Raw genomic sequence first — 18,735 nt, 5'->3', positions numbered from 1 at the left:
CTGAAACGTTAAATGAGGAATATAAGGCGCTCAACTTCTACATTGTGTCAAAACTGTAGCTGAAGTGTGTAATAGGAAGTGATATCTAATAGTGGACTTACAGGAATAGGTTTCGTGGGGTTAGCGAGCTTTTGTGATTGTTCCCATGTAGGCTGGACACACTTCCTAACAGCAGTTATGAAACATTTTACATCATGAATGAGATGATTATACCTTTTAACCTCGTGTTTATAAGAAGACTTATTAAATTGTAACTTATATATAAATCATTTAATTTACTGCTAGTTAAAACTAAAGCAAGTAAAATATATTAGTTAAAAGCAGGGGTGGGTAGTTCAAGTCCAGAAAGTACAAATCCAGACCAAAATATTGTTTCAACCAACCAGCTGAGTCCTCTGTGCCCCTGATTCTATATACGCAACTGGTTGGTTGAAACAAAATCTTGGTCTGGATTTTTAGTTTCTGGACCTGAACTGTCCACCTCTGGTTAAATGCACATATAAATAGTATTACTTAGTTTAGACTCAGTGGGCAGCATCGTATCCTGCGTTGAACATGGGTTCATGGCCTGGATCTGTTGCATGATCTCTGCAGATTTCATCCTGAAGTCCAAAAAAAAAAAAACAAATGAAATGACATGGGACACAATTTACAGACGCTAATCCATGTGATAGGACACTTATGCAAACTGCATGAATTGCACAGGGGCAGGATTTGAACCCACAACCCTGGAGGTGTGACTCATTTACAATTTGTTATACAACTGTCCAACGAAATTAAACAAAAAAAAAAATCACATCAGGTCACACTTGCCAGTAAATTGCATGGACTTTCTATTCTAGCAACTTCCTCTTGCATTTTCAACCAGGGGGGCTGAATAATGGAGAAAGTGAGACTTCACTGAATTAGAGGTTCAAACTGAAAGGCTTGATTAATGTCAGTAGTTATAGGTCATTGAAGTATGTGATTGGCAGTTCTTAATGCAAGAATGTATTTGATATGATGCATTTGTCTTCCCACACCAAATATATCCATCTTCCAAACTGCTTATCCTTCTGGGTCACGGGGGGTCCGGAGCCTATCCTGGAAGCTATGGGTATGAGGCAGGGAACAACCCAGGATTGGGGGGGCACTACAGGGCACACTCACACACCATTCACTCACACATGCACTCAATGGGCAATTTAGCAAATCCAATTAGCCTCAGCATGTCTTGGGACTGTGGGGGGAAACTGGAGTACCTGAAGGAAACCCCGCGACGACATGGGGAGAACATGCAAACTCCACACATGTAACCGAGGTGGAGACTCGAACCCGGGTCTTAGAGGCGTGAGGCAACAGTGCTAACCACTGCACCAGCATGCCACCTCCCACCAAAAATATATTATGGGGTTTTTATAATTTTACAAAAATGTTTGTGTTAACTTCTGTTAAATAATTAGCTATTATGAGTAATAGTATTAGCAGTAGTGCCTGCATCCTTGCATGCTTCATACTACTGGGCCAATGCAGGGTGGTAGGGATCCCACCCAGAACCAGAGGGCAGCAGATACCCTACATACAACACTGTGCAAAAGTCTTAGGCAGTCAAAAGAAAATTTTAAGCTAATTTCCTGGGTAGTAAGTGAATTTTTGCTCAGAACAAAAAAAAAAAAAAAACACAATTTAACGTTATTATGAACAAAGACGTTTTCTAAAAAGTTACTGATATCTAGTTGGATGGCTAGAGAAACACCGCTTCAGTTCCCAAACCTCTCCTCAGGGGAGCCCAAGCCATTCCATGTGGTTGTTAAATTTCACCGCCAGCTCAATTAATTCATTAATTAAATTAGTTTAGAAAGTCAATGAGGTATTGATTACCTATACAAGGTGTGTTAGTGGCCAAGTGAAAAAATGCATGAGTACTCTGGATGACTACTGCAGACACTGGGGTGATTTTAGCAGAAGATTTTAAATAATTAAGCTGACACACATAGTTGACAGACATAATAGTTTTACGCCAACATGAATATCATTTAAACATCATTTTCTGTGGCTGCCTTGGCTTTCTTTGGCTTTTGCACAGTACTGTAACATGCCACTTCACCAAAGGACTATGGGTAATTTAGAGGCACCACTTAACTGAATGTTTTTGAACCCTAATACCCAGAAAAAAAAATTGGGGAAAAAAACCCCACAGAGAGATGTTCGAACCCTTAATCCTGCAGGTGTAAAACTACTGTGTTACCCTTATTAGCAGTATTGGCTTATTAGTAAATCAGTGTGTTTCCTCATTACATTGCACATATAAACGTCATTTTTCATTTAGATGAATTGTTTCTAATTATGAGGTAGTTTAATGATTGAGGAAGCACATACCACACAAACCTGTGCAGGATAAACAGTTTGAAGATATTTTGTTGTTGAGTATAACAATACAGGGTCATCTCTGCATCTTGCTCAGGGATCTGAGGAATGGGCCTGAAGCCGATCCCCTCTGGGTAGGACACTAGGCAGGGGACACCCTGGATGCCAGGGCATCTTAGTGCAGGCACGCCCAGAATCACATACCATGGGCAGCTTTGATTTCACCTTACTGCTTGTCTTTGGACTGCAGGAGGAGTTTCTGGAGTTAAACCCATTCGACACAGGAGAACTTCACTCACTCTTATTCAGATTAATTTCTTCAGAGTATTTTATTTATCCCAAAAGGGATTTTTTTGTGTCGTAGCAGCAAGAAACTAGGAGCTTATGGAAGGGAGCAATCCAGGATGGAGCGCCATCCACACACACACACACACACACACACACACACGCACACACACACACACACACACACACGGAAGGTATAAAGACAGACATATATTTGTGTATGTGGGTGTATACATACTCAAACAAATGAATAAAAAAAGTACTATACTAGAAGTATCATAATTTAATGAGTCTGTTTTCTTACTCCCCAATACTCGTATATCCATCCATCCATCCATTTTCCAAACCGCTTATCCTACTGGGTCGTGGGGGGTCCGGAGCCTATCCCGGAAGCAATGGGCATGAGGCAGGGAACAACCCAGGACGGGGGGCCAGCCCATCGCAGGGCACACTCACACACCATTCACTCACACATGCACACCTACGGGCAATTTAGCAAGTCCAATTAGCCTCAGCATGTTTTTGGACTGTGGGGGGGAACCGGAGTACCCGGAGGAAACCCCACAACGACATGGGGAGAACATGCAAACTCCACACACATGTGACCCAGGCGGAGACTCGAACCCGGGTCCCAGAGGTGTGAGGCAACAGTGCTAACCACTGCACCACCATGCCACCCCCCAATACTCGTATAACTTTATTTATATAAAGGTATAAGGAACTAAGGTTTAATTGATTTTAGGAAGTATGTTATGGTATAAACAATAATGTAAGTGACCACATTTTTTTTTAATCTGCAGTGCTGTAGAGGAAATTATTTGTTTACTTAACACTGAAGTACCCAATATATTTTTGCCAATGAATTTTAAACACCTGCACATCAAAGAGAAGCTGGTATGACAGGTTTAAAGCATTTAATGACCCAACACGCATCCACGGTCCTGGTTGAGCTGCTGAGAGTGACACAGTTCCACCCCATCGCCACCCGTCTCCCTGCTTATGATGATCAGGTTGGGGATTAGCAGCCCTGCTCATCCCCTACCTGCGGATTATCGCCCAACATGTGTCTTACTCAGTCCCTGCATTGCCGCCTCCTGGCTTATTCTCTGAATATTGTTGCTTTTTTGTATTTAGTAGCACTTCATCTACATAGGTTCCTCTGATTCAAGTAGTTATCTGTGCGTGTCAGTCAAGGCATGCAGACTGTGCCAGTTTGTGCTTGCAGGTAGGTAACAGATTACCTTCTGTGGAAAATGACGTACATCTGTAAAATTGCATTTCCCAAAATATCCCTGCAGCAGAGTCTTCATTTTAACAGCAGGGCAGAATACTGATGCTGGCTTTCATGCGTAAAATGAAGCACAATACGACGTGAGACAGATAATTTGATGTTATATATTCATTTGCTAATAATGGGAATATTCAGATATAAAATGTGGACTATATGGTGAATTACATGGCCTGCACAAGGCAACCAGGCCTCACGCCGCTGTACTACAACAGGCTGCCACTTAAAACTGCTAGATAAGAACAGTGTGAGGGGAAGAGGAGAAGAAAACAGGAGTTGCTTTTGATTTATGTTGTTTTGGATTGGAACCCTGTAATGTCTCTAAATACGGCCTAAAATTATGTTTGACTAAATAATATATATCCTGTGCTTGTGGCTGCTCCCGAAACTCACTTATATCACGGCAGAGGATGCAGACTGTGACTGGAATATAAAGATCTCCATCCTCCTTCATCTCATGTTCACAGTACATACACCTTACATACCAAATCTTTGAGGCTTAGGCTACAGGCCAGCATGAAAAAACTGACATCATTCATTCCTTTCATTCATCCCTTTTGACAATGTTACTTTGTGAGTGAAAACATCCATACATGATCACCACAATGGTGCAACAGTAATTGTATGACTAATATAGTGAAAATACCTGAAGTCTTATTGTGAAGAGATTAGAGAGGGTAAGGTAATGCGGTGTCATTATAAGGTAGGCCGACATGCTTAAGAAAGGTACTGCTTTAGGCTATATAAAATATTAGCTAAATTGCTATCATATTTGCAGTGATTCTAATGGAATTACAGAGTATTGGGAATACATATACCGCATTAATGTAAATGAAGTTATTAAACTAAAAAACATTCAATGATTTAATTAATAGAAGTTATATAAAGCAGTAAACTGAGTGAGTTTTTGCAGGCTTCAATATTTTAAAAATGACATGATGCATAGTTTATCAAATTACATTAACCCAAAACACCTGCAGTATCAAACTGCCATTCTTCCAGTCCGTCTGTCTGTCTGTCTGCTGTTCATCACAGATGTCAAGTTGTGCTGCTGAGAGAAAAAAAAAACAGAGCTAAAAACAATGACATCATCAAGGGCGTTTTAGTTCAAGAGAAAAAAAAAAACCTAAACAAAAATGTTTGAAGCCCAGGATCACTGCATTTTCACGTTTGTCTTTCGACAATGATCCACACACCGATCCAGCTGCAGGTGAAGAAAAGGAAAAGGCAGACTGAGCAGAGCCTCCAGGTCCAGCATGAGGTCAAGTTCAGGGACATGACCATTTACCTAGTGGAGAGAAAGATGGGCTCCAGCAGAAGGACATTCTTGACCAACCTGGCAAGGAAAAAGGGCTTTTACGTGCAGTACGACCTCAGGTACAGTATGTCTCTACATGGGGTGTGCTAGTAACAGCACCTATACACACACACACACATATATATAACTATATATATATTCATTTTGCATTCAAAGTTGTATTGCACTTTTGTTCCTTTTATTTGACTATACTGCAAGGCATCTATTGTATAAATTCGGAGAGGGCTAATTCTGATTTGTGTGCTACTACCTCACAGCTTATAGCACCTTCCAAAGCATAGACACTCACTCTGCATGCGACCCATCAGTATTAGAAATCCACTGTACCTTTCTTGGACTAAAGCGGTGCAGCTCTGTGCCAGGTCAACAAGCACAGCTGTAGCCTGGCACCAGTGGGAGGCTGGTGCTGTTTAACTGCTCCCAGCACACACGCGCTTCATGGCAGCATTCCCAGAAATGCAGCTTGAAAGTATTGTTTAAAAATCAACCACAGGAAATAAACCGTCCGCACCTCAAACTGACATTTTAATGTGCCAAATATGTGCACTTGTATAATATCTAATAAGTATCACTTGTCATTTTATATAACATTTCAGCCTCTTTTTAAAACACACACCACTTATGCGCCTTTGTCCTACAACAATATCATTCAAAAACCTTCATGTTACCAATAATAGTAGCATTGAAATGGTGCTGACACCGTTTTGAAATATTTGTGCAAAACCGTATTTGCAATAAATCTTTTCAGAGCATTGTAGGGGCATTAGTCCTTATGTTGTCTTCCTGGTTGAAGTGTTTTTCTGATTAGTAGCCTATGTTTTGGATATCAGAATTTTATGGCAATGCCTTTATCACAGGAGGTATTTAACATACAAAATGTCTGTCTCACTTTAGGTGAATACCTTAAATGGCAACAAAATTATGTATACATACAATTTGTGGGCCAAGGAAATATATATATATATATATATATATATATATATATATATATATATATAGGCATGTCAGTCTATATGAAGTATATGTTTTACATTTGCTCTTGACAGATTTTCACCTTTTGTTCCTGTTACATTCTTTCAATTTCATTTTCATTTCTTGGCTATGCAGGTTATTAATAAAGTTTACCCAGCAAGTTCAAATAAATCCTAAGTTATTGCTCAATATTTGGATCGGAGTAGGTATAAGACTTAATATATAATTCATGTCAATGCCATAGCTTTGGTCTTTTTCAAAATTTGTTTAATAACAAACTTGAAAAATAATCGATTGAGCTCTTTTGCTCGACTATGATTGACTTTTTCATCCTGTTGACCTCGTGAGCCAGAACTAGCATATCTGAAGGGACTAGATGTGAAGGTTTTCGATTGCGGCATGCAGCCATTGTGGTTATGAAGGGGAGTGCTTGTTGATTTGTCTGTACATATTTCTGTTGGTGGCCCTATACCCAGGGACGGATTATGGGTTGTGTGGGCCCCTGGGCAAAACGTTTGCGAGGCCCCCCCCCCACCAGCACCAACACCACCACCACCACAACCACCACAATTCAAGGGCCCTTGGCAGCCAAATGCCCTCCCTATAGGGTCAGGGGCCCTTGTAGGCAGAGGATCAAAGAATGTAGGCCCTCTAAAATAGACAAACGAAAATACATTGTTGATAAGCATTGCAAATTGTTTTGGGCTAGGGGCCCCACGGGCCCCCTGCACCCCAAGGGCCCCTGGGCAGCGGCCCCGCTGGCCCGGTCCGTAATCCGTCCCTGCCTATACCAAGGGTAGGGAATCTTATCCACGAAGAGCCGGTGTGTGTGCAGGTTTTTGGGGTAACCTTTAGGTCAGCTGTTCAAACCCAGGTGTGAGGACTCTTCAGCCAATCAGTCCTCTAATTAGTGACCTAATTAGGGAGTTACAGAGAAAACCTACACACACAGCGACTCTTTGAGGATAAGATTGGCCAGCCCTGCCCTATACGCTACAACTATGCAATTTTTTTGTTAATTTCATGAAAATTGTTATCGTTGTTTTGGAGAAATGTCTAGATGTGTCTTTATGTGCATCTAGTATGGAAGACTTACTGACGGAGGAGACTGGATTTCTTATGACTAATCAAATCAATTATTATTTTCACCTGTGCAGGTTTTGTTTCAATTATAAAGCACTTTACACACGTGAAGCAGAAGAAAAGCTTTAAATGGAAATGGCAGGGCAGTATGTATTCAAATATATTCAGTATGGCAAAGACGCGTAACAGTTTAATGAATGGCCAACATGTTTTCAACCACTTGACTCATTATTTCTAAGGGTATTTTGCAAGCCCTTCAAATCTCCACGAGGTCTGGTCCGTAAGCCCCCATTGACTGTAAATGAGCTGTGGATCTGCATGATTTTCAGTTTTTTCAATTGTATCAAACTTTACGGTTTGTTCTTTTTTTTTTACTAATGCATGCCAGTCTGTTCACTGCACTCATAGCCCAGCTTAAACATAACCCTACACACACTATATGTGTGTATATATATATATATATATATATATATATATATCCATCCATCCATTTTCCAAACCACTTATCCTACTGGGTGGCGGGGGGTCCGGAGCCTATCCCGGAAGCAATGGGCATGAGGCAGGGAACAACCCAGGATGGGGGGCCAGCCCATCGCAGGGCACGCTCACACACCATTCACGCACACATGCACACCTACGGGCAATTTAGCGACTCCAATTAGCCTCAGCATGTTTTTAGACTGTGGGGGGAAACCGGAGTACCCGGAGGAAACCCCACATGGGGAGAACATGCAAACTCCACACACATGTGACCCAGGCGGAGACTCGAACCCGGGTCCCAGAGGTGTGAGGCAACAGTGCTAACCACTGCACCACCATGCCGCCCCCAAAGACAATACAATATAACAATAAAAAAACTATACCTGTATGTTAAAGGCTGTGAAACGCAGGAGGCATACAATATGCATGCAATTGCACTACATTTTAAACAGACAACACAGAAAGTTAAAGCAGAACCTCAATTAAATGCATCTCCATGGTAACACATTAGAAACGGAGCTGAATGTTTGACTTTCTCAGTATGGCAATTATTTAGTCAAAAAACTCTCAAGGCTGAACCACAGTCAAATGCTACTTTTCTTCACCGGGATGAACTGCTTTGTTGAAAGTTTATTATTACTTTTTCTTTGACATAGCATATCTATTGATAATAAGTTCCTTTTGAAAAAATTGCCTCAGGTTTGTAAACAGCCTATTTTTAAGGTAAGAAAATGACTTATGCAGTAAGAGGTCTATTCTCCCATCAGGCGCATAAGTCAGAAAAGTGCTCAAAAAATTATGCGTCTTGCAGCCCAGCCGTGCAAGAAGTATAATTAATGTATCAAGCAAGAAAAGCGTATGAAAGGATTTTTGCAAAAAGCAAAATGTGGAAAATGGACTATTTAATTTACATTGTGAACCTAACTGAAATCCTCAAAAACTCTTTTATCTTGACAAGTATAGCCTAATACACTTATACTAAACAATATATTTGTTTTTTTCTCCCTCTTTCATAACAATTCTGGGTACAAGCAAATATTCCAAACCAAAAGATAAGCTGTAAATGTTACTATTATTAGTAGCGTGAACTGAAGTGAAGTGACTCAGTGTTAGTTGAAGTACATCAAGATGCCTGTCCCACTCTTGCAGGAGTGCAAGTACTGTACCTGCATTGTGGCTTAGGATTCTGAGAACACAAAATTTCCTTTGAGCCTATGATTTTTTTTAATTGACCAGTCATTTTGCCTAATTGGCCTGCCTGTTAGTTAACGAGGCATGTGCTTTAACCTTGTTTAATGATAATGGACTTGTATATACTTATGCATCTCTATATATACAAAAGTGTTATATAATTCTTAAATAATTATATGAATTATTCACATGCATTTTGAATGATAACATTTATTCAAAATGTATAATAGATGTAAAACGCTTTGCTTTCTTAAATGTTCGGCTTTCTGAACACCATGTAGAGACATGTGACTTAATGCAGCCCTACGGAGCCCATAGTGAAAAATACACGTAAGTGCACTTAAGTCAGTGGCCAAATGCACTTAAGAGTCATTTACATACGCATGCCCATATTTTGGTGTTTCTTTGGCCAAAGTGCGTGCACTGCTTAAGTGCACTTAAACCCCAGATTTAAGCGCAGGGAGAAAACCCTTAAGTGAAAAAGTGTGCAGCTACCTGCTTTTCTGACTTACGCATATTAGTGAATCGACCCCTAAATACGTATCCATAGTACAAAGCTTTCCATGCTATTTATTTTTTGTTTAGATGCTAGAATTCCATCAACTGGATTGTCAGGATGCACAGTGGTTGAACAGAATATGCTCCTCCTGGACACTTTATTTGCTGAACTCTTCTCCAGATTCTTTGGATTAATTTATTCAATGCTATCAATGTGTCAGTTAGACTTAAAAGGTCATGACCAACTCCATCCATTGTTGACACCTCCCTTTAAAAAGGAAGATTCTATCAAAATTCTTTATGTTATCTTACATAATCCTTTGCAATGGGTTTAAAGTTGCACTTTCAAAATCTCAAAACTTCCAGGATTCTACGTGACCTTCCAACAGCTAGACTGCACTCAAACTAAGTTACTCATAAAGAGCACTGTAAAACATACTGGTTTTTTTTTTGGCTCAAATATTGAGCTAAGTTTATTTTTCTTCAGCGACAAATGTTTTTAGTCACGTGACCTTTTTCTAAAAGCTCATCTTATTTTTCTAGTTTGAAATATTTTTAAATGAAGAATTGTGATCATGTGGGCATTCAATTTGCTGCGTTCGGTAGACATAAACTTTGCTGTCAGAGTTTATATGGCTGATTGTGCAATGAATCAGATGTATGTGCAGGACAATCCATATCCGTTTATTGAGCAGAGGCCAAAACGCAATCCGACACTCGTTAACCAAAATGACAGGCAGAAGTCGATATCGTTCTGGGACAGAACCAAATCCCAATCGCAATTTGTGGGCCAAGGAAATCAGGCCAGGGGTCATTACACACAATGGGACGTAAAGGTTATAAAAGCTAGGCAACCCCTCGGTACGGAGAATCCTGAAAGACATCTCTGGCCTGCGGTAGAATTTATGACATTGTGTAGAAAATAGTACTGATGTGTAATCATGTAAAAGGTAATGACACCTCAGGAAGAGTAACTGATCTGGTAGCAGAAATGGGCGGGATTACAGATCCAGGGGCAGATTGGTTTAAGGGCAGATTGAGCATTAGATGTATTTTGTTGATTAACCAGAATTATTAAATAACCATGAATAATAATTTAGACTTTCAATGAAATATATTTCACAGAGATATTATTTTTTTAATCTTTCTGAATTAAAAACCTCATTTTGACATTATCGTAAATGTCAGAGGGATAGTTATGCAAGTGCAACCTTTTTTTTTTTTTTAAATTTCAATACTAACTTCACACAATTATTGATCATAAGTCATTGTCTCCTTGGACATGAAAGTTAAAAATAATAACATCAGATACCATTAGTAAATTCCTTTAAGTTATACTGAGCACCAACAACAGCCGCCCTTTCCTTTGCCCCATCTAAATATGCATATTCATAGCAGCTGACATTGTTTGGCTCCAGAGCTGCAGGCACTGACTCAGAAACCCCCGGGTTTTTCCAGCCAGGGCAGGCATTCCACCTGACCTCATCACCTTCCCTTCAGCTTGTTCCAGCTCAACTTATCCTCCTCCCTTTCCGTTATCATTTTCTGGCTACACTATTTTAAATAACTTCACCACATAAGCACAATTCTCCCTGCAACCCTGAACTTGATAAGAAAGTATGAGATGGATGGATACATGGAAGTACAATTTGCAAAAGGTTCCCAGATAAAATTTATATTATATTGTTTATAACCAAACAATATTTTCAATGCCACAATGTGGCATATAATGACAATCCATCTATCCATCGTCTTGTTCTGACCTGAGTTACAGGGTTTGGGTACAGTGTTTGTGCAAATTATGGAAGTCATTGCATCATTAAATATACCAAATGAGGCAAGTTTGAAAGCCAATTCAATTCAATTCAATTCAATATTTTTTGCATAGCACATTTTCACAATACACTTGGCTCAATTATCCCTGCCCAAAGCCTCCAGTGAGCAAGCCAGAGGTGACAACACAGGCCGGTAGTCGAGGCATCACAGGCCGGTAGTCGAGGCATCACAGGCCGGTAGTAGAGGCATCACAGGCAGGTAGTAGAGACATCACAGGCAGGTAGTAGAGACATCACAGGCAGGTAGTCGAGGCATCACAGGCCAGTAGTAGAGGCATCATAGGCAGGTAGTAGAGGCATCACAGGCAGGTAGTAGAGGCATCACAGGCAGGTAGTAGAGACATCACAGGCAGCAGGGTCAGCAGTTCCTGGCAGCACACCCCAGGTGGGGTACAGGGAATAAAAAGTGTGTTAGCCAAAGTAGGGGAGACTAGAGGCAGTGCAAACAGTTAGCTGAGTGCAGTATGTAAGCTCCAACAGATATGGCTATGGCAGCATAAGTAGGAGGGAGAGGCAAGTGGGATCACAGGCATGGGGAGTCCCTGAAATGTCAGCACTCCAGTTCCACGAGGGGGTGTGAAGCTAAAGGGACGGCACTGACAGTTCAGCTCATCCAAAGTCAATGGCTCCGATCCCCACTCAGATCTACACCTCACACTATAGGTCTAACTGGAAGTGAACAGTTAGCTAGAGCTAGAACTAGAGTCCCTATAAGCTAGACTAAACAGCTATGTTTTTAGTCTAGACTTGAATATTGAGAGTGAGCCTGAATCTCGCACACCCACTGGAAGACTGTTCCACAGCTGCAGAGCTCTGTAAGGGAATGCTCTGCAGCCTGCCATAGCTTTTCCTACTCCGAGTACTAATAGATACCCTGCTCCTGGAGATCAAAGCAGGCGAGGAGGGTTGTAAGAGATCAGTGGCTCTCTAAGGTATTCTGGTTTATAAGGCCATTACGGCCATTTAATGCTTCATAAGTTAATAGCAGTGCTTTTTGTAATCAGATTTTTTTAGTTTTGTGGCTTTGGCTGCTGCATTTTGTATCAGCTGAAGTTTATAAGGATTCATATGGAGAACCACAAATGAGGGCATTACAGTAGCCCAGCCTGCAAGTTATAAAGGCATATATCAGTTTTTCTGCATCATGAAAGGAGAGCATCTTCCAAAGCTTGGCTTTGTTCCGTAGATGGTACTGTAGAACACAGTTCTAGGAATACTGCTTATATGAGCATCGAAACATAGATCTGAATCAACCAGGACACCAAGATCTCTGATCACAGCGTCAAGCTCAGTAGGAAGACCACCAAGGTTGAGGTCGTCAAGCTTATTTCCAGCAGCCTAAGAACCAACTAGCACTTCCATTTTTTAGCACTTCATAATGGAGAGATTGCCTCAGATACCGCTGGTTCAGTTCTTATCTGATAATTTTACAGTTCTTTTACATGAAACCTGCTAATATAATAATAATTTTAAAAAATTCTTCCTGCATTCAATCTCTCACTTTTTTTCTGGCATGGAGTACCCAATATTTGTATATGTGCAAAATGCATTGATAAAAGCTGGGGTAGTAAAACACCACATCATGTGAAACATGAGTCATCGTATACATTTAGTATAGAAAATACTATATTTAAGATGATGTGCTGCAGCAAAATGGTAATGTCATGGTATGCTTGCCAAAGTGCTTGTTTATTGTCAACTGGGTAATCACACAGCGTTGTTTTCCGCATTCAATGAGGCAATTCTGGTCTGAGTGGGAAATTTACTCTGAATGGCTTGATGATGGTACTTAATTACCTGGACTCTTGTGAATATAACTCTTCCGAACAGCAATGATCATTTCTGACTTCACATTAGTGGTGCCACATTAATTTTGCATGCTTTTTAAAACTATCATAGAAATATTATTTTAAGTGTGATTGTGTAAGGATACTACTGTGTCACACGCTGCACTCACGTTCCGCCATGCAACTAATGACCCATTACACCACTTTTTCATCTTTGTTGTTGGAGTGACACATTTCTGGTTGCGTAAAAAGTTACAGATTCGTAATGCGCTTCACTACTGGACACCAAAGTGTTGTCTTAGCAGTCAGCAGCTTTACGGGATCCTTGCTTCTGTCAGTTGGACTTGCTTTCTTGGGAAGTTCCCTGTTTTTTTTCAGCTCCATGTGAGATCATGAAGATTAGCATAAGGAGATAAAGAACGGAACATAATTGTGCTTCGTACTGATGCTTGCTGCACTAACCACACTGGCAAAGCAATTAGACACAATGCTGCCACTGCATGCCTCACGTTTTGGCAGTGATGCTGTGGTTCCTCTGTGCCTTTTGGCGAAGATCAAATGAGAGACAAACAGCACCTGCTTATCTCCACACCTGTGGAACCAAAAATGCTTTAACCATTGTGTTTGATCGTTAGACATTTCGTTATTGCTGATCAGAGCTCTGAATTCGGTGACCTACATATGTCACGATCTATAACCGATTTTCATAACTGGATGGGTCGCATGCCTTGAGTAGTAATACAGAATGAACCGTAGATGGAATTTGATGCCTGTTATGTTTTCAGCAACGAGGTCACTCACGTGGTGGCAGAGGACAACGAGGCCCAAGAATTGCGGGCATGGCTCCTCGACCATGGCCTGAAGGACAAGGCAAGCGTACAATTACTGGACATTACCTGGTTCACCGAGAGTATGGCAGCGGGGCGGCCCGTCGTTGTCGAGTCCAGACATCGCATCCAGGTGGGAGTTTCTTGAACATTTCCATCACGCTTCAAAATTTCTTAGAACAGTACCAGTACATACCACTAGGTGGCAATGTGGTCCAAAAGAGAGGCTGAGAACAATGACTGCTGTTTTTTTTATGATTTTGTACTGAAATGTGGCAAGTGCATCGAGTAGAGAGTACAGTATAACAGGAAATTGTAGCAATGATTTACTTACTGGGGCACCCTATACTACCAGGGACAGGCTCCAGGTTCCCCTGTGACCTTATCCAGGGTAAGTGGTTAAATGATGGATGGATTTACGTACAATCTTACTGGGAAGACCTATTTGTTTCTTTTGGGAGTATTTAGTGAAGAAGGCCCAAAATTATTCATGAAACAAGACCTCTGAGGATTAAAAACAGACAGTTGTCATGTTTTGAAGGATGCTAGGAGATATATTTCACCTTGTAATCCCCAATTTGTTTTATAAAACATTATATTAAATAAAATGAAGGAATGTGATACACACACACACACACATACACACACACTCACACATGCACGCACACACACACATGTCAGGTAAACATATCTTTATGGGGACCGCTCATTCATTTCTATGGGAAAAATGCTAACGATAAATATAACAACTTTAACCCCTACCCAGCCCTAACCATAACCAAGAAAAATACAAGAGTTCTTGCATTTTTAGTTTTTTAATTGCAGTCACTTATGTTTATTAAATTGGAATGCAAACCTTAAGGGAAAAAAATGGGCATTCAACACATTGTGGGGACATCGTGTCCCCATAAGGTAAGGTATACCCACTTACTCGGACACACACACACACACACACACACACACACACACACACACACACACACACACACACACACACGCGCGCGCACACACACACACACACACACACACGCACACACACACACACACACACACACACACACACACACAAACACACACATAATTATTGTATTGATATGAAGTTGGTCCACGCTTTGTTGCTCTAATAGCCCCTAGTCTCCTGGAGAGCCATTCTATTAGATACCAGAATATTGCTGATGGCATCTGCTGCCATTCAGGTTGGGTATTGATGTTGGGCGATCAGGTCCATTTCTGTGAGCTCCTGTAGCCATCACTAGACGGCTTAACTTACTCCCTGGCATTTTAACTTTCACAATCGCTTCACCTGTGGCTGACCAGGGCAGTTCTAGCAGAGCAAAATGACTTGCTGGGAAGATGGCGTCCTATGATGGTGTCAAGAGGAAAGTGACTAACCTCTTCTGTAAAACCTGTACTGCCACCCATCCTGCTGCTCATTGTTTGTTTCCAGAGATTGTGTAACTGTGTCTTTAGTTATACACCTATGCCAGCGATGAGTATGGCTTAATTAGGCAATTCCTCTAATTAATAGTGGTATCAATATACTTTTGCCCGTACAGTGTATAATTAATATTTTTTTAATTAACCTGATAAATACAGGGAGACCTTTCTGTCTTCAGCATAAATCAGGGAGAAACAGGAATTTTTGTCCATAAACAGTTTAATCACCAGGTCCCATGAAAACATTTCAGATACTTCTCTGATACATCAGAGATACATCAGCTGCTCCAGCAGTGTCTTGGTTGCAAACACGGCCAAACTGGTGGGCGAACGCAGACACTGAAACAGCTTTTCTCCTTTTACAACTCATTTAGTGCAGCATATGTGAATTTTATATCAGCATATGATGCCTGCTAAGATGGATTATACGTATTTCGAACCCGCAGTGGAGGAAAACGGGGAAACATTTTCTTCCTGCAGGATCAAACTCAGCTGTTTAAACGTAAAAGTATCCGTCAAAGTTTCGGAGTTATGTCTTTTTGCCACAGAGATTAAACACATGCCATATATTATATCAAGTAGTACTTCACCTTAAGCTTCGACCTAAAATATATCGCCCATACAATGTGTTCCCCTTGGATCCAGCATTTACAGGTGCACTCTTACCACTACTAAGTACAGTAGAATGTATACTTAAAGTAAAACATGCACATTTACTCCTACGGATAAGAATATTTCAGATATGCAAAATAAGAAGAGTTACAAATTACAAATTGTTTCTTATTTTCAATGGATTGTCCATGCAAATTCGAACTATAAAGCACTATTTGAACATTTATTTTACTATTAATACAGTTATACTTTTCGTATGAATCCTTTATTCAAAAAAGGTTAGCATCCCCAGATATGTATCCCTTAAAAGGCTGACCGTGCGCAAATTTGTGATACAGTAAAATACAGTAAAAGAAGGTAAATGATATCATAAAAATTATAGATAATACAAGCAAATGGATGACTCTATAGAGATGTGACTAACCTTTAAAATCATCCCACAAAACAACAATATAAATTATAAGTTCACTTCAAAAGAACCTCAGATCATATTCAGGACTGTGTTGGGCTGGAGGTCATGATCATGATACTATCTGGCCAGTTCAATGCAACTGAAGCGATGAAAATAATGCTGAGAAACGTTTCCTGTGAAAAAATGCACCATCCATCCCTTTCATGTAGCCCCTTGGCCCATTCAGGATCGCCGGGGGTCTGGACCATATCCCAGAAGCTAGGCGCACATGGCAGGGAGCAACCCAGGATGGGGGGCCAACCCATCGCAGATCACACATATAAACACACACACACACACACACACACACACCAGGTTAAAATGCATTTAGAATAGGCACAACAGCAAGAAAATGACCCTAAACGTTCCAATAAATCATCTAAAGCATGTAATAAAAAGGTCAAATGCAGCATTCTGCAAATGCTATTTTAAAATCAAACGACAAATTAATAGAACTGGTGTGGCAAGACAAAAGGCTGGATGGTCATGAAAGACACACCAGAAATCTGGAACAGTTGAAACAGTTCAGGCCAGTGTTTGTCAAATGGGGGGTCATGATCCAAAAATGAGCTGCAAGACCATTTTCAGTGGCTCATGGAGAGGAAGGTATTTTTTTTTAATTGTTGCATCACCAGTCCACAACTTTTATCATGACTTTGAGTTGTGACTTACTGATTGAAAAATAATTCAGGTCCTGAGGCAAGACCAGCCAAGACCCTTACAGTAGCTTAAGGCAACAATTAGGAAAAAAAAAACTCCAAGAAGATTTGAGAGAGATAAAAATTTGCCATAGATGGTGAAATTTAGGTTCACTTTCTTTTGCACTAAATAATGTTTGAGCCTGTGTGCCTGTAATCAGAAGGTCACAGGTTCAATCCCAGCCTCAGCCTGTGGGTCCTTGAGCAAGGCCCTTAACCCCCAGCTCCCTGGGTGCCGCTACGGGTGGCAGCCCTTCGCAGACAACTTACTGTATGAAAAAAGAGCAAGTTGTGGGAGGTGTAAAGACAATTTCCCTACGGGGATCAATAAAGTATCGATAATTATTATTATGATTGCATTTGTCCATGCATACTGGGTGCACCAATGCCTCGTGCTCTGTGCTGCCTTGGTTCAACTCCAGGCTCTCCTGTGATCTTGACAAGCATAAGAGAAAAATGAATACTGATTCTCTGATGGCGGCTCAGTGGGTAGCTCTGCTGCCACTTGCCTCCTGGGATGAACGGCGCTTCTGCTTTGTGTGCTGAGCCTGCACTTTCTCAGCGTGTCCTCAGAGTACCTCTGGATGCTTTGTTTTCTACTGATAGTGTAAAACAAGCAGCCAGGGAGAAAGATATCTGTAAACTGCCCGTCGTGTGTGTGTGAGAATGTGTGTGCTCTGGGATGCACTAGCATTCTGTCCGGGGTCTTCACCTGCACTTCCTTGATGAATGGACATTCGGGGTCTGACAGTACACAAAATTCACAATTCGGTACAGACCCTAGTTTTCAGTTCTTGGTTTGGTGCGATATCGCTACAGCAGGGAAAATGGAGTTTGTTTTTAAATGCTCTATTATTAAAACTGCAAACAGAAATAGGAACAGTTGTAAACCAAATCTGTAGACGCTTTGCACTTTATAAAAATAAATGCATAAAATTAAAATCATAAGCGAACATAAGGAATGAATTCTCATGTTCTCTGTAACCATGTATGGTTGCATATCTGCAGCTGAACACCAGAACATCCCCTCTAGCATTGAACTATAATGTTAAAAAATACTGCTTTTTTTATTGTATATTTTGTGTTAATGTTTGTATTTGTTGTTCATTATTGTAATGAAAAAAACATGCAAGAATATGAACAGTAATGTTGCTATTTTTGGATAAGTACACATTGTAATTGACAATTGTAATTGTAATTGAATCTTCGCAATGTTGAAAACAAAAAAAAAAAAACTTTACAACACAAATCTGTGCACTTCTAACTTTATTTACAACATACTTGACTGTAATGTATGCACCTAAGAGAGCATGATGGACACTGCAGCTGTAATTGTAGTGTTCTATATTAATCTTCAATTTTCAATATACTGTATTGATTGTGATTTAACGTTACCCACGTAAAGCAGTGAATACTTTAAAATAACCACCAGATTCTAAAGCGGTGGCAGCCCTGGCATTGTTGTTATAGCTCATGGGCAACAATTTCATATGCAAGCTATTTAAGAAGTGTCAATAGTTCAGACTCTCAAACATGGCTCCTACACTCTTGGGATAGGCTGCAATGCATGGTGATCTAAGTCAACTGATGTAGGGCACAGCTTCTGCTCTGATATAGCTAATTGTAG

General features: G+C 40.5%; 1 protein-coding gene across 2 annotated transcripts in view; it reads left to right on the top strand.

Moving 5' to 3' along the window:
* The first annotated feature begins 5,071 nt into the window (after nucleotides 1-5,071).
* The window catches only part of dntt (deoxynucleotidyltransferase, terminal), an 84,574-nt gene continuing 70,910 nt past the window's right edge, over nucleotides 5,072-18,735 (top strand). For both annotated transcript variants that reach the window (XM_049009789.1, XM_049009788.1), the window contains exons 1-2: nucleotides 5,072-5,296; nucleotides 13,869-14,043. In XM_049009789.1, coding sequence (XP_048865746.1) covers nucleotides 5,103-5,296; nucleotides 13,869-14,043 — 369 coding nt within the window. In that variant the 5' untranslated portion in view covers nucleotides 5,072-5,102. The remainder of the gene's footprint in view (nucleotides 5,297-13,868; nucleotides 14,044-18,735) is intronic.

The sequence above is a fragment of the Brienomyrus brachyistius genome, chromosome 3 (assembly GCF_023856365.1).
Source record: "Brienomyrus brachyistius isolate T26 chromosome 3, BBRACH_0.4, whole genome shotgun sequence".
In the NCBI taxonomy this organism is placed as follows: domain Eukaryota; kingdom Metazoa; phylum Chordata; class Actinopteri; order Osteoglossiformes; family Mormyridae; genus Brienomyrus; species Brienomyrus brachyistius.
The sequence above is the reverse complement of the archived record's forward strand: the minus strand, read 5'-3'. Positions and strand labels throughout refer to the sequence as shown.